General features: G+C 41.0%; 1 protein-coding gene across 1 annotated transcript in view; it reads left to right on the top strand.

Moving 5' to 3' along the window:
- Window positions 1–16,645, top strand: part of ptprq (protein tyrosine phosphatase receptor type Q) — a 167,269-nt gene that overhangs the window by 69,594 nt on the left and 81,030 nt on the right. The window contains exons 26-35 of the mRNA XM_033038385.1: window positions 1,347–1,914; window positions 2,397–2,558; window positions 2,656–2,835; window positions 3,839–3,946; window positions 5,843–6,124; window positions 6,473–6,644; window positions 10,135–10,190; window positions 12,554–12,736; window positions 15,288–15,389; window positions 15,566–15,686. Coding sequence (XP_032894276.1) covers window positions 1,347–1,914; window positions 2,397–2,558; window positions 2,656–2,835; window positions 3,839–3,946; window positions 5,843–6,124; window positions 6,473–6,644; window positions 10,135–10,190; window positions 12,554–12,736; window positions 15,288–15,389; window positions 15,566–15,686 — 1,934 coding nt within the window. The remainder of the gene's footprint in view (window positions 1–1,346; window positions 1,915–2,396; window positions 2,559–2,655; window positions 2,836–3,838; window positions 3,947–5,842; window positions 6,125–6,472; window positions 6,645–10,134; window positions 10,191–12,553; window positions 12,737–15,287; window positions 15,390–15,565; window positions 15,687–16,645) is intronic.

The following is a 16,645-nucleotide window of genomic DNA, read 5'->3' as shown; positions in this document are numbered from 1 at the left end:
TTTCTGAACTGATTCATGTTTCAGAATTAATTAAGAGTAAACAACATTGCTTTATGTGCCAGACTTGTAAAGATACCTTATTTCCTGACATGAGGGATATCAATAAATTAGATTTTGTTAATGATATTCTGGTGGATTTATGATCGCATGCCATTTACAATCTTTATAATCTATATAACCCAAAGTGGACAGTTGACTCACTATCTTCTACAGTTATAACGAGTCCTTGCTTCTACATCCATAATATTGACCACCTCCATTACTGCCTCAGACAATCTCATAACTGTCTCAAATAATCTAATAAATTTAATTATTCACCAGTGTAATATTTTGTCCATTGTACCCTCCGCCTCCCCTTCATTCTGTTCCCCACCAAGTTTTCTATTACCCTGCATTTCTAACCTGCCATCGCTCTCAATGCTTATTGTACTCATGTTTAAATATCACCGTGGACAATGGACAGGTCTATCTATAAATGTTTTACCTCTATAATGCAGGAATCCCTCTTCCACACTGATGAAGATATCCTGTCTACCCTATAACCCTAATTCCATCCGCCCAAACATTGTCAATGTGTCAATTACTTTAGCAGCTATGTAGAGCCCTATTATGAAACTCTCTGACAAAGCTCTCTGCTTCTCTTTCAAACTCTCCTTTCTTAAGACCCATCTCTTCAACCAGATTCAACATCACACCATTAATATTCCCATTCCTTGGCTTGGCAACCTCTTTGAGCCTTTTTGTTTTTGTACGTTATAGGCAATGTAATAAAGAATGGTAGCAGTGATAGACACCAAATGCTGGAGTAACTCAGCGGGACAGGCAGCATCTCTGGAGAGAAGGAATGGGTGACGTTTAGGGTCGAGACACTTCTTCAGACTGTTGTTGGGTAAATTGAGAATTTAGATTGAGATATAGGAAATAGCAGTGACTGTTAACAAATGATAGAAAATAAGACATGACAATTGAAAAATATACCAAGATTTTAGCAATCACATGGCCAATTAGACTGTGAGTGATTATAATTGGATACAGTACTCAGCACTTCATGTCTGTTCTGGATTCAACTCCAACCATTGACTATACTGGGTATTGCTATTCTGTTTCTAATCTAGATTCTCAGCAAAAATCAAATTAGAATTGAAGGTAAAACACTGGTAAGCAAAAATAAATAATATATTATATATGTGAAATGCAGAAGTTGAATGGCTCAACTTAACTCTGACATCAGTACTGGAATGAATATTATTTTGATTACTGTGAGTACTTAACACCATTTAATTTGTTTCTATTTAAACATGTAAATTATTTGAGAGATTTATTGATGGAACCTTTTTCCATTCTAGGAAATTACCAACTCTACTGAATCAATATATCCTGGTACATTGGTAACAGAATCCAATGCATTGACTTTGGAGAATGATGCAGTCATTATTACAGACTTTGATGAAGGCTCTGCTGAACTGTTTCCTGAATCCACATCTTTAGAGCATGCAGTGACTTCATCCACTTCTTCACCGATTGAGAAAAGAATCACTGTTAGTTCAGAACTATCTGGAACATCTACTATTCAAGGGAAAAGCTTGTCTGCATCTCTGCTTGGGCAATTAACATCGCCCGAACAGATATTTCCTACCCTGCAAATTTATACCAAAACAGCACTCTCTAGTACAATGCACTCAATTCCTGCTGCTGGCTCCACTGTATCCTTTACTAAACATACAACAGTCAGCCCCACGGGGCCCCATGAGACTCTTCCTACCGTCAACATAGATTTCCAGCTGAGATCATTGTTGCATAGAAGATCAGTTATTCCAGTTGTCAAGGCAGGTGGAATCTCCCTGCCTTCAAGTTCTTCACCATTTCTTCATCTGTGGAGACTTCAGCATAATGGCCTTCAAAATACCACTGAAGGTAAATAGGTCACCGATCCAGTATGTGGTTAAAACAGGTGCGGATGACTCAGTAACATGGCGATGTAATTAGTGTATACACTTGCTCTTCAGAGTCAACAAAGTATTTTATAAAGAATGTATATCTAATGACATGAGTAAAATTTGATTTTTTTTCTAAAGCAAAAGAAAGACTTAAGAAATAACAGCAGGTTGGTGGTTTATAAAACACATTTAACTATGTTTATTTTCTGCAATCATTCCTTATTTGTATTTAATTTAAAACCAATTTCTATTATTAACTATCAGTGAGCAAACTTTAAGGTATTTTAATTGTGCTTATATCTGTGAATGATATTTCACACTGGATTTATTTTCCTGGGTTTCTTGTTGTTCCTTCCATTTCCCTGTCTGGATAATTTTGTTTCCAAGAGCCAACATTTCTGAATTTTACTAAAAATGAGAGATGGTGAAGTTGTTCTTTTTTCTCCCTACATAATGCAGAGAGTGAAATCAGCCTGCAGGTCATTGACCCAACATCTGAGCAGCTGTCATACATTGTAAGAGAACTTGTACCCTATACTGATTACATTATCAGAGTGTCAGCGTTCACCATTGTTGGAGAAGGACCACCAAGCAGCATTTCGTTAAAGACACAGCAATGTGGTATGTTACTTAGCAAACCATGATGTTTGTCCCAGAAGTTAAAGTTATACTTTGGAATCATTGAAGTTGACTAAACCTATCTGTTTGGTATTTTTAGTTCCAAGTTCAGTGCGGAACGTAACTTTTAAAAATCTCACTTCTACATCAATGCTGATATTTTGGGATCCGCCTGCTATGTTGAACGGCATAATAAGTCATTACACGCTGTATGCCATGGAGCAAGGCTCAAATGAGGCCTTCCAAAGAATTGTAATGAGCAACAACATTACTCTAACAGGTATATCGTAAAAGCAAATATATTTAAATGTAAAGATGACATATTTTGAGGACCGATTAATTCTTCAGGAAGCTATTAACTATGATGATTATAAAGGCAAATTATCCAGTTACAACACACCTCATAAAAGACTGTAGTAAAAAAAAGTAAGATCTAATTCTCCAAAACAATAGGAAAATGGTCCTGTTCGAGCTGCAGTGCATTTCCCTTCACTAAAAGGAGGCTGCAGGAATGGAGAACTTTCGCGGAAGGACATTCATAAAATGTATGTGTTGGACGAAAATGCAGATGCTGGTGTAGACACAAAATGCTGGAGTAACTCACCGGGGCAGGCAGCATTTCTGGATAGAAGGAATGGGTGACGTTTCAGGTCGAGACCCTTCTTCAGACTTCAAACGTCGCTCGTTCCTTCTTTCCAGAGATGCTGCCTGTCCCGCTGAGTTACTTCATAATTTTGTGTCTACATTCATGAACTGAATGCGGGTCAATGCATTGTGATAAAAAAAACTAAGTGGAGTGGTTTCATTCAGGTCCCATTCAGGGGGTTTGGGTGATTATTCGCTGATAGTGTGGCTTTCTATAAAATTTTGGATCCAAAATTTGAGCACATCTTGTAACAGAAATCGTGAGTCAAATTTGTGATTATCAATAGGAGTTTCCAAGACCCTCAATTATCATGGAAAACAATATATTTTTACTTGGAGAAAGGAAATTCTGCTGCTTTCTTTCTCCTGGCATTTTGAAAACAGTTATTCAAGCTGTAAATCTCTGTGCAATATATGAGCTTTCACATGTGAGTATGTGCAGCTTAGCTCACTGTATGAGTCTGACCTTGACTGTTCTACCTGACCCTTTACAACTAATCTCACACCTACTACATTAAATACAGTACCAGATTAGTTTCAAAGTATTCATCTCAGAAATTATACAGTTTGGTGTTATAAAGTCTAAGTTTTGTTTTTCTCTCGGAAACTTCCATTTGTTTTTCCTTTTAAATTTGTAGGTTTGAAAAAATTCACGGAATATAAAATGAGAGTGACAGCATCTACTTCTGTGGGGGAAAGTGCCGTCTCTGGGGAAGATGATGTGTTTGTACGAACTCTCGAAGATGGTAAGATGTGATAGAGTTAAACAAAATCATGCTTAGATAGAGTATCGCAGCTGTAGAGCTGCTGCCACACAGCGCCAGAGGCTGGAGTTCGATCCTGACTACAGGTGCCATCTGTGAGGAGTTTATACATTCTCCCGGAGACCACGTTGGTTTTCTCCGGGTGCTCCGGTTTATTCCCAGACTCCAAAGATGTTCAGGTTTGTAGATTAATTGGCTTCTGTAAATTGCCCCTAATATGTAAGATGCGAAAGTGACATAACATAGAACTAGTGTACGGGTGATCGACGGTCGGCGTGGACTCTAAACTAAAGTAAAAGAGTAAGCAGAGACAAGCTGTTTCCATTAATATGTGGTCAGAGGACATCGTTAAAAGTTAGGGATAAAAAGATAATTTAAAGATAAAAGGGAGATCTGAGGTAAATCTCTGTTAAGCAGGATAGTAATGACCAGAATGATCGTAAAGAATCATTCATAGCTCTTGAAAGTGAGTTGGATGAGCTTTTGAGGAAAGTTATTTTATCGGTTGTGGGGAAAGATGAAGAGAATGGGATTGTTCCAGGAGAAGATGGCGTGGGCATGGGCATGGGCATGGGCTTGGGCTTGGGCATAACAATGGTGTCATTAGAATTCTATGATACCATGTAACATCTTGAAGTTAATGAAATCCTAACTTTGCTCATTACCACTATTAGATTATTTATATTCAGTGCCATGAATTGTGGTGATACCTTGTATTTCTGTTTTCTATTAATTTGGGCAAGTGACCATTTGGGAACCTGGGAAGTGAGTGATGGGAGGTCATTTAATTTAGCCAAATTTAATTTATGAATACTCTATTATGAATGTGCATGCATGTTTCTTGTGGAGATATTGCAGGTCAATGATCACTCTTGAGATCTGTTTCTACCACAGGAATGCCAATACCTGTTGGTCCTTCCTCATTGTATCCTTTAGTTTTTTTATTTTTCGTTTTAGAGATACAGTGTGGAAACAGGGCCTACGGCCCACATTGTCTATGCTGACCAGCGATCCCAGCACACTGATGCTATTCTGCACACTCTCGGGACCATTTACATTTATACCAAACCAATTAGACTACAAACATGTACATCTTTGGAGTGAGGGACAAAACTGGAGTTCCTGGAGAAAACCCACGCAGGTCACGGGGAGAACGTAGAAATTGCGTACAGACAGCACCCATAGTCAGGATCGAACCGTGGTCTCTGGCACTGTAAGGCAGCAACTCTACCACTGCAGCTTGAATACTTCGGCTGAAAAAGTGAAGGCCATTAAACTTCTTGTGATTCTACTGGCTTTCCATTGGATCTTTTTACTTGTAAATATCATGGATCGGTATAAATCTCTGGATTTTCCTGAGAAGCCTCATGTATGGCAGCCTCATATTGCATTACAGGCATTTTTTTTCATGTAATTTCCAGACTCTTCCCCCAATCAAAGGCAGAAAGAGTGGATTAAAGTAATTTAGATGTGGCTTTGAGATATTTGACCTAAACTCATAAAGTGGGATTTCAATTCACCCCCCCCTTGTCAAAAGTGGCAGAATTCATTTAACAATGACATCTTTTGTTCTGACAATAAAGCAAAATAATGAGAAGGAACACAATCTACAAATGGATACTTTCCTCATCCAACTCGTTATGTGACATTGCTGTTGTTTTGAGATCTTCGGATTGAATGTTGGTAATAAATATTGCAATTTTATTGTTCAGCTGTTTGTTGAAAATTTAAGTTTTGGATTTATTCTCAGTTGAACCTGCAGATTTCTCCATTTTACATGAATTCAATTTAAAATATCCAGTCCAGTGATTAAGTACAATAAATACTTCCAAACCAATTTTTGAAAAGCACAGTTATGTTTTTTTTTGTATCACTCAGAACCAGAGACACCGCCTGAAAACGTAACCTTCAATAATGTCACAGCAACGACTGTTCACTTGAGCTGGTCACCTCCTGAGAAACCAAATGGAATTATTATATATTATGAAGTCATATATGTCAATTATACTGATTCCTTTGTACTGAACAGTACAGCAACTAACACCTATCTAGAAAACTTAAAGACATTTTCTCCTTATAACATCTCTGTGAAAGCATATACCAATTATGGCCATGGGAATCAAACATCCTTAACTGCATTTCTGTGGACGGAACAAGGCGGTAAGAACTGTTCTCTACTACTAAGATGGCACTAGGCTATTAAGAGTTTAGTTTTTTTGCCAAAAAAGTGGAAGCCCACTGTTGTTATGAGGAAAATACATCAAACATGTTTTCTGCAGCTGGGTTACAATTTTGATCCAGTAAAAAGCCATCTGTGCTGGAAGTTGATATGCCTTTAACTGTTTGCTCAACCAGGAGTACTGCTTTCTACCATGAATTATTCATTTTAATGGGGCCTGCCTTTTCATTTACAATGAGGGCAAAGGGTTAACAATAAACCAGCAAAATATTTCTTCCATAATCTTTCCGGTTGAAAATGTTCCGACTCTTTTCTTGATTTCTTTACAGCTTCTAGCAGTCTGTGTTTTAATATGATCTGCAAGTGCATTAGTTCCACTGAAGTAGCAGTTTCATGGAATTCATCGCTGAATACCAATGGCATTATATTATTCTGCACAGTAAACTTCTGGAATGTCTCCCACTACATTCAAACCAACAGCAATAAGATGTCCAAACATAAGTGAAATCTTTCTACTTTTTCTCAGTTCTCAGTTGCTGTTGTGGATAGCACAGTACACTAAATAAAAATGCAAAACTCATATTCTTAATAGATTTCAGAGGGTGACACGTGGATTTGCATTAAAGAAAATTATATTTAGCTTTTTATATATTTCACAAGGGATGTATAAATTTACATACTGGTGTTTAAACTGGTGATTTTACATGAGCTGATGATTAAAATGGTTGCATTCTTGGGTCTTAAATATTAACTTCAAAGATTTTTTGGAGGATTTGAGAGCTCTTATTGGATTAAAGGAAAGAAATGCCCTGCATAATTCTCTTTTTCATTCATCCTGAAACTAAATGCATTATATATGATCTGTTAATTCTATGCTTATTCCCTGTAATTGATCATTCGGTCACCTCTGTATTCCACCTTTCATGTTAGCCCTTTGTATTGGATATCACTGATGGCCATAACAGGGATAATATATTTTTGATTGACCTCTAGTTGATAATAACAGCAACAATATGATTAATGTTTAAGAAGGAACTGCAGATGCTGGAAAAGCGAAGGTAGACTAAAGTGCTGGAGAAACTCAGCGGGTGCGCAACATCTATGGGGCAAAGGAAATAGGCAACGTTTCGGGCGGAAACCCTTCTTCAGACTGATGTAGGGTGGGGGGGGCGGTAAGAAGAAATAAAGAGGAGGAGCCAGAGGGCTAAGGGAGAGCTGAGAAGGGAAGGAGACAATAAAGGCTACCAGAAATTGGAGAAGTCAATGTTCATGCCGCTGGGGTATAAACTGCCCAAGGGAAATATGAGGTGCTGCTCCTCCAATTTCCGGTGTTGCTCACTTTGGCCATGGAGGAGGCCCAGGACAGAAAGGTCGGATTTAGAATGGGAAGGGGAGTTGAAGTGCTGAGACACCTGGAGATCAAGTAGGTTATTGCGGACCGAGCGGAGGTGTTCGGCGAAACGATCGCCAAGCCTACGCTTGGTCTCACCGATTTAGATCAGCTGACATCTAGAACAGCGGATGCAATAGATGAGGTTGGAGGACGTGCAGGTGATCCTCTGTCCCACCTAGAATGACTGCTGGGGTTCTTGAATGGAGTCGAGAGGGGAGGTAGAGCGACAAGTGTAGCATTTCTTGCGGCTGCAAGGGAAAATTGCCCGGGGAGGGGGTGGTGCGGGAGGGAAGGGAAGAATTGACCAGGGCGTTACCGAGGGAGCGGTCTTTGCGGAAAGCAGACATAGGGGGAGATGGGAAGATGTGGCGAGTGGGGGGTCACATTGGAAGGGGCGAAAAGGACGGAGGACTATTTGTTGTATATGACGGCTAATAGGGTGGAAGGTGAGGACTAGGAGGACTCTGCCCTTGTTACGAGTGGGGGGATGGGGAGAGAGAGCAGTGTTACGGGGTATTGAAGAAACCCTGGTGAGAGCCTCATCTATAGTGGGGGAGGGGAACCCCCGTTCCCTGAAGAATTAGGACATTTCCGATGCCCTGGTTTGGAACATCTCATCCTGCGAGCAGATGCGGCGTAGACGGAGGAGTTGGGAGTAGGGGATGGAGTCCTTACAGGAAGCAGGGTGGGAAGAAGTGTAGTCTAGATAGCCATGGGAGTCTGGGTTTATAGTGGATGTTGGTCAGAAGTCTATCACCTGCGATGGAGATAGTGAGGTCAAGACATGGTAGGGAAGTGTCAGAAATGGTCCAGGCGTATTTGAGTGCCGGATGGAAATTGGTGGTGAAATGGATGAAGTCAGTGAGTTGTGTGTGGGTACAGGAGGTAGCACCAATGCAGTCGTCGATGTAGCGGAGGTAGAGGTCGGGGATGGGGCCCTGGTACGTATTGAACAAGGATTGTTCGACGTATCCTACAAAGAGGCAGGCATAGCTGGGGCCCATGCGTGTGCCCTTAGCTATGCCATGTATTTGGAGGAAATGTGAGGAGTCAAACGAAAAGTTATTAAGTGTAAGGATCAGCTCCACTAGGCGGAGGAGAGTATCTATCGACGGTTGGTTGGTTCTTCGGTCGAGGAAGAACTGGAGAGCTTTGAGACCCTCCTGGTGGGGGATGGAGGTGTAGAGTGACTGGATGTCCGTGGTGAAGGTGAGGGGATGGGGACCTAGAGAACAGAATTCCCGGAGACGACGGAGAGTGTCTGAGGTGTCTTGAACATAGGTAGGGAGGGATTTAACCACGGGGGGTAAGATGGAGTTGAGGTATGTGGAAATGAGTTTGGTGGGGCACGGACAGGCAGAGACAATGGGTCTACCAGGATAGTCAGGTTTGTGGATTTTGGGGAGAAGATAAAATCGGGCTGTGCGGGGCTGGGGAACGATGAGGTTGGAAGCTTGGGGGGGCAGGGTGTCGGAGTGGATGAAGTCAGTGATGGTGCTAGTGATAGTGGCCTGGTGCTCGTCTATGGGGCCATGGTCCAGGGATAAGTAGGAGGAGGTGTCTGAGAGTTGGCGCGTGGCCTCAACAACAATACCAATTGTCTACCAACAATATAATGAAATATATTTTCCAATGGTATTTACTCCAGTTTTAATGTAAACCCACTGAAGAGTTAATGAAGTAGAATTAATGACCTGCCTCAGGATGTTTTCAGATGTTGGCCATAGTCGACAGTAGTCACCTGCTCATGTGTATTATTTATGTAAGAAGGAACTGCAGATGCTGGTTTAAACTGAAGATAGACACAAAAAGCTGGAGTAACTCAGCGGTACAGGCAGCATTTCTGGAGAGAAGAAATTGGTGACGTTTCGAGTCGAGACTGAAGAAGGGTCTTGACCCGAAATGTCACCCATTCCTTCTCTTCAGAGATGCTGCCTGTGCCGCTGAGTTACTCCAGCTTTTTGTGTCTATCCTCAAGTGTATTATTTAACTTGATTACCATTGTCCAGTGGAATTGGTCTGTGTTCAGTGGGGAAGGTATTTTAACCTTGTGTTGAAATAGCAGTTATCTAAATAGAAACACTACTGCAATAAAGACTCTCCAGTTGTTAGAACTCAGCCCTACCTGGCCTCTGAATTTCTTTTCCCCATTTACTTGAAGCAGCTACAGTGCTTGCAAGTCCTGCACTTTACTTCTGACAATGACTTTCAGTTATAATTTTTTGTGTTCACCACTGCCATGGAAATATCCCATCACGGTTAACAGAATCACAATTTCTAAAATGTGTTTTATGACATTAAGAGGGAACAGTATGGCTTTTCTCATAACATCACTGGGAAGGAGAATGCAGTCAGAGATGAATTCTCTGTAAGCAGAATTGCTCACTCTATATTTCTGATGTCATTGTGAGGTGGAATGCTGCTGACAGACAGGGAAAGTGGAAAAGTGTTTTTTTTAATGTTTTTTGTAAAGTTTTAAATGTCAATAACTTGTAAAATATACCATCAATCTGAACAATCTAGCGTAGAGAACTGCTCAGCATCAGGCTTTGACTGAAGGTAAAGAAGCAAATCTTTTTTGAGGTTCTTTTCATGTAGGAGAGATAGTTTGCACAAAGAAGAGAGTTGTCAATTTTGCTTAGAAGAGATTCCTGGTGAGATGGAAGAACAAAGGGATCTTTGTGTACAAATATTGCAAATATAAGTTGCAACACAGACCAGCAAGGTCGAAGAGCGACTAAATCAAAACCTTGGATTTATTTGCGGAGAGATAGAAATTAAAGGTAAAGTTATGCTAAACCCAGATGGATATTGGCTGGAACATACTTAAAATAAATTAAAACATTTTTTCTTGCAACTTGTGAGGATGCAGCAGTGCTGTGGAGGATGCAAAAGGTTTTGAGGGATATGGTCAAATGAATATAGATATAGCATACATGGGTATCTTGCTCAGCAAGATATGGGTCTATTGGGCCGAAGTGCCTGCTTTCATGCTCTATGACACGATATCTCAATAACTGTCGCTAAATTTTCCTGTTGGCTTAGGTTGGTCATTTTTTAGGCTAATTGCCCTGTGCATGCATTTTCAGACAGTGACATGGAATGCATTAAGAACAGGAAATCCCGCTCATTTATCTTCGCTAGTGTGGATTAAAAACCATTTAAACAAGCCACCCCTGGAATCTCAGCTATGGCAAGCACTCTTAGGTGACAGCATGTACAGAGACTGCCTTGCTATTCATGATATATCATTCCACCAGTGGAATTCATGCTATATCAGTAATTGTAGATTTTATTATCATGCAAAATTGGTTTGTGCTATCTTTACAAAACTATTTCACTTGAATGCATGTATTACTCGATACTGAAATACTCCCAATGCTGGTAATCAAACTGAGAAACTTTAAAATAGTACAGAAAATGTTGAAAATATTCAATAGATTAGGCAGGAGACTGAAACAGAATTAAAGCTTTAGATGCAACTTTATATTCTTTAATTTTCAGCGCCTAAAACTTTAACTCTTTCTCTGATGACTATTTCAGACACCTGCTGGTTTATCTACCTGTCTATCTTCTGTATATTTCGAAAACTCATCTTGTTTGTTTCTATATTTGTTTCCATATTTGTAGCTTCTACCTATATTTGCACAAAATCGGTACACGATAGCACTACAAATTTTTGGCCCACCTTACTCACCTTTGTCCTGTGATATAAATTAAACAAGTTTTGTTCAGATTGATGGAATATTTTACAAGTTATTGACATTTTAAACTTTACAAAAACCATTAAAAAAAAAAAACACTTTTCAACTTACCCTGTCCGTCAGCAGCGTTCCACCACACAATGACATCAGCGATTTTTTCTATTCTAAAAAAACCTCTTTTTTTTTTAAATCGCAATTTTCATTGGGGGGGGGGGGTGGGATAGAGGGGAGGTTTCTTTTTTTTTTTTTATCGCGGTTTTCATTGGGGGGGGTAGGGGGCAGGTGAGGAGTGAGGGAGCAGGGAGATTAAAAAAATCGAGATTTTGGTTGTGATAGGAGGGAGGTTTCATTTTAAAAAAAACATCGTGATTTTCATTGTGGGGGGTGGGATAGGGGGAGTTTTCATTTTAAAAAAACATTGCGATTTTCATTGTGGGGAGGTGGGATAGGGGGAGGTGAGGAGTGGGGGAGCAGGGGGATAGAAGGAGGGGCAGAGGGAAGGGAGAGGGAGGGGAAAGTGGGGAATGAGGAGGGAGAGTGGGGAGGAGGGGGATGGAGGGAGAGGAGGTGGGGAGTGGGGGAGGTAGGGAGTGGGGGATAGAGGGAGAGGAGGGCAGGGGGGGAGGTGAGGGGGAGAGTGGGGGATGGGGAGGTGAGGAGTGAGGGAGCAGGGAGATAGAGGGAGAGCAGGGGGTTAGTGAGGTGAGAGGGGTTATGGAGGGTGGGAGTGACTGAGGGTAGGGCAAATGAGAGGGAGGGAGTGGGGGATGGGGAGGAGGAGAGGGGAAAGAATAGGGAGGGTGAAGAGGAGGGGAGGGAGTGTTGGGATAAGGGGGAATGGAGGAGGATAGGGGTAGGAAGAGGGATGGCGAGGTAATGGAGCGGAGGGGAAGAGAAAGGAGGGGAGGGAGGGGGTGAGCGGAGGAAGCAGAGGAGGGTTGGTGCAGGGTGGGGAGAGGGAGGATAATGTAGATGGGGAATAGGGGACTGAAGAGTAAGATGCATTCACATTGATCTTATATTTTCATTATTGCCATTTTATCGCAGTCGCGCTCCCACTTTCCGGCCGTGCCGGCACAGTTGGGGGAGGGTTGCCATGACTTGCGTCACAACGGGGATCTCTGGTGTCACAATGGGAACCCGTCAGTCGCACCTGCGCAGTTGGGTGCTATGGGTGAGTGGTGGAATATTGCGTTGAGAGACGGGCCCAACGGGTCCACACCTGGTCTAGTTTAATATAAAGCTCTTATATCTTAGCCTTGTTTAGCTGAATAATGTCTGACATTTGTTTTTAATTGATTATTTATTTACAGTTCCCGATAATGCACCAGAAAATATCACATATAGCTTTATTGCTCCTCTGGATGTTATAATATCCTATCTTCCACCTTCAACACCTAATGGAAATATACAGTATTATACATTGTATCTTACAGCCCAAAATAATAGTAAGCAGCTCACTGCTCACAGTACAAATCTGTCCATCACTATAACAGGTAAGTTAAAAGAAAATAATTGAGATGAATCGTTACCTTTGATTATAGTTTTAGGTGTTTTAAATTTGTTTAGTTCAATCCAGTAACTATGGACAGAATTAAATACTCATGTTTGTGAATTTGCTTTAATGTAATGCTCTGGTTACTTGTATTATACACATCATATATACACAATAATGACATGTGTTCATTTTAAAAGCATATTATACACATTAAAGTAGATTACTGCATGGGAGATTTCATAAATTTTAATGCCAGATAGTAATATTCTGAATAAAAATAAAACTCCTGGAAGGACTCAGCCAGTCAAACAGCAGCTCTGGAGGGAGAAATTGTTTACTATTTGGGCTCAGGGAGGCAACCGCAGAGCTCAAATTAAGATACAATGCTTTTGACTTCTATTTTAAGAACTAATTATTGGACCACAAATCTAACATGGTGAATCTTTGTAATAAGAGCATGTTTAATAAATTTTGAGGGATGAATGATTGACCACACCATATACACGCATTAGGAGATGTATTTTCTATCACAGGCTTTACTGTTTCTCTGCTAACTCCTGACGGGTATGGACCAGCCATTTTGTGAAAAATTGCTGATAGATAACATATAGTTCAGCATTAATACGAACAACCCTTGCCTTCTTAATGCTCATAAACACCTTAGATCAAGAGCCATTCCCCTTTGCTCAACATGAGTTATTACCATATTTGCTTCCAACTTTCTCAGAGCAGTCCCATCAATATTATTCCTTAACCACTCACAGAACCATCAAATCTGCAAAATTCTCTTGCCATTTTACAATAACCAATTAATCTACCAATGGGCAGCATGGTGGTGCCTTACAACGCCATAGACTCGATCCTGACTATGGGTGCTGTCTATACAGAGTTTGTATTTTCTCCCCGTGACCTATGTGGGTTTTCACCGAGATCTTTAGTTTCATCCCACACTCTAAAGACGTACAGGTTTGTAGGTTAAATAGCTTGGTATAAATGTAAAAATTGTCCCTGGTGTACAATAGTGTTAATGTATGGGTATCTCTGGTTGGTGCAGGCTTGGAGAGCCGAAGAGCCTGTTTCTGCGCTGTATCTCTATACTAAACTATTAGAATGTCTTTTAGGAAACCAATGCATTCAGGGAAAATTCACCCAATCACTTGGAAACTGCACCCAAGGCACTAAAACTGCAACAATAGTGTTACCTGCTGCACCAGGGTCTTGACCAGTTGTGACAGCAGAAATATATTCCTATCCTTTCAATATTTGATCTAACCTGTGAAATTCAACAATGTTTTTGTTGGAGTTTAATTACAATGTCATTATACTGCACATAAATAATCGTTCAAAACATAATTTATGATTGAATTAATTTACTTTCCTCAAGGGGCACCACAGTGTTGCAGCTGGTAGAGCTGCTGTTTCACAGTGCCAGAGAGCCAGGTTCAAACTTGATCCCAGGTCTCTTTGCGTGGAGTTTGCACGTTACCCCTAAGAACGCATGGGTTTCCTCCAGGTGCTCCAGTTTCCTCCAGGTTTGTAGGATAATGGCCTCTTTAAATTGCCCCTAGGGATTCAGGTTCCTATGAGTTAATATCATCAGCAACTAGTCTTGGACTAGACATATCGAATCAATGGTCAAGAAAGCACACCAATGCCTCTACTTCCTTAGAAGGCTTAGGAAATTTGGCATGTCCCCAACAACTGCACCAACATCTACAAATGTACCGTAGAAAGCATTTCATCAGGATGCTTCACAGCATGGTTTGGGAACAGCTCCATCCAAGGCCACAAGAATTTGCAGAGAATTGTGAATGCAGCCCAGACCATCACAAAAAGCAACCTCCCTTCCATTGACTCCATCTACACTTCCCTGCTGCCTTGGTACAATCAAGAACAAGTCACATGCTGACACTCCCTCTTCTCCCCTCTCTATTCAGGCAAGAAGTACAGATTTGTAAAAAAATACATACCTCCAGATTCAGGGACAGTTTCTTTCCAGCTGTTATCAGGCAACAGAACCATCTTATCACCAACTAGAATGTGGTCCAAAGCTACCATCTACATCATTGGAAACCTTCGGACTATCTTTAATCAGAGTTTCTGGACTTTATATTGCACTAAACAGCATTCCCTTTATCCTGTACACTGTGAGCAGCTTTATTGTAATGTATAGTCTTTCCGCTGACTGGACAGCATAAAACAAACGGTACCTCGGCACTCATGACAATAAACTAAACTAAACTAAACTAAGGAATGGATGAGAAAGTGGTATAAGATAGAACTAGTGTGAAAGTATGATCGATGGTTGACATGGACTCAGTGGGCTCAATTAGCTCAGTGTGCTAAGTTTCCATGTTTTATCTTTCAATCAATCTAGCAATGATATGAGTATGATGGCATGTCCAATGCTCTTAACCCACTTAGAGATAATTAAAAATCATTTTGCAGCTCAATTTTATAGAAAACGTAAGTGTATTTTCATGACCTGATGTGTATCTTTTGGAATAGTTATTCTAAAATTCTAATAAAAATATTTTCTGCATTTACAGACTTAAGTGCAAATGAAAATTACACTTTGAAAATATCAGCAAGTACAAGCAAGGGCGAAGGAATTAAAAGTCAACCACTGTATATTTTGATTGAGGAAGGTGGTAAGGATAGTGAACTACTTATAAATGTTTTTATTCAGCAATTTCTCCAAATGTTTACGATTTAACAATACTGTACTCATTTTTTTTTAACATACAATGTAAAGAATTACATCAAATTTGTTCGTATTCCAATGTTAATATTCATAGAGAACTATCTTTTTATCCTTAATCCATAGTTCCTGGCTCCCCTCCTCAATCACTCACAGCAAAGCAGTTGTCATTTACCTCTGTGCGTTTGTCATGGAAGCCTCCTTTGGAACCAAATGGAGTGATTCTCTATTACACAGTTTCTGTATGGTAAGATTTTTTTAAATGGTAAACCATTATTATAAAATAATTCTATCAAAAATGTACGTAAGAAATTGATTTCTATCCTGTATTTTCCTTTCTACTATGCAGTCCTAAATATGCGCAAACAGATGGGCAACATCTTTGAATAATTTACACTAGACGAATATTACTATTGTTAAACATCACCCTCTTCACCAGATTCGTTTTCTTACCGTTGGCTTCCCACAGGCTGCTGATTGGCATCGTGCGGCAGCCTCGCCAGTAGCTGTCTGTGCTAAAAGTATTGCTTTGGAGGTCTTTTAGTCTCTTTTGTTTGGGGGGTGGGGGAGTGGAAGGGGGAAACCGTTTTCTCAGTCAATACTGGGTCGAGGATGTATCTATTCTCCGAGTCGCATCTTCGCCCCCCCCGCGGCCTACCAACTGGATTGGCGCGGCCGTTCCTGCCGGAGACCGACCAGAGCTTCAGCGACAGCGCATCACTGGATTCCATCACGGAGCGGGCGACGCCTTACCGGGGATCGACCTGTTGAGGCTCCGGAGTGTTGGGCCAGTTGACTTGAACATCGTGGAGCTGTGGTCTGACAAACTTCCAGCTATGGGCAGCGCTGACTGTTAATATCGCGGAGCCTGGGATCCTTGCCGGGGTCGCCAGTGTTGGAGCTCCACCCAGCTCGGCCTGTGGGCTTCGGAAGCCGCGGTCTACAGTGAGAAGTGGCCGATTTGGAACTACAAGTCGCTGAGAGTTTTCTCCGTTCTGACGCCGGTGCTCCGACCATCCCGGTAGGGGGCCTGAAACATTGGGCCACCATTAGCGACGACTGCGGTGAGCCCAAAGGCCCCGACCACAGGTAAACAAAGAGGAAGATGACTGAACTTTATTGCCTTCCCTCACAGTGAGAAACTCTGTGGGGATGTTCATGTTCAATTCTATCGTGTATTGTGTTCTTTTTATTTGTATGGCTGTA

The sequence above is a fragment of the Amblyraja radiata genome, chromosome 19 (assembly GCF_010909765.2).
Source record: "Amblyraja radiata isolate CabotCenter1 chromosome 19, sAmbRad1.1.pri, whole genome shotgun sequence".
Taxonomy (NCBI): domain Eukaryota; kingdom Metazoa; phylum Chordata; class Chondrichthyes; order Rajiformes; family Rajidae; genus Amblyraja; species Amblyraja radiata.
The sequence above is the reverse complement of the archived record's forward strand: the minus strand, read 5'-3'. Positions and strand labels throughout refer to the sequence as shown.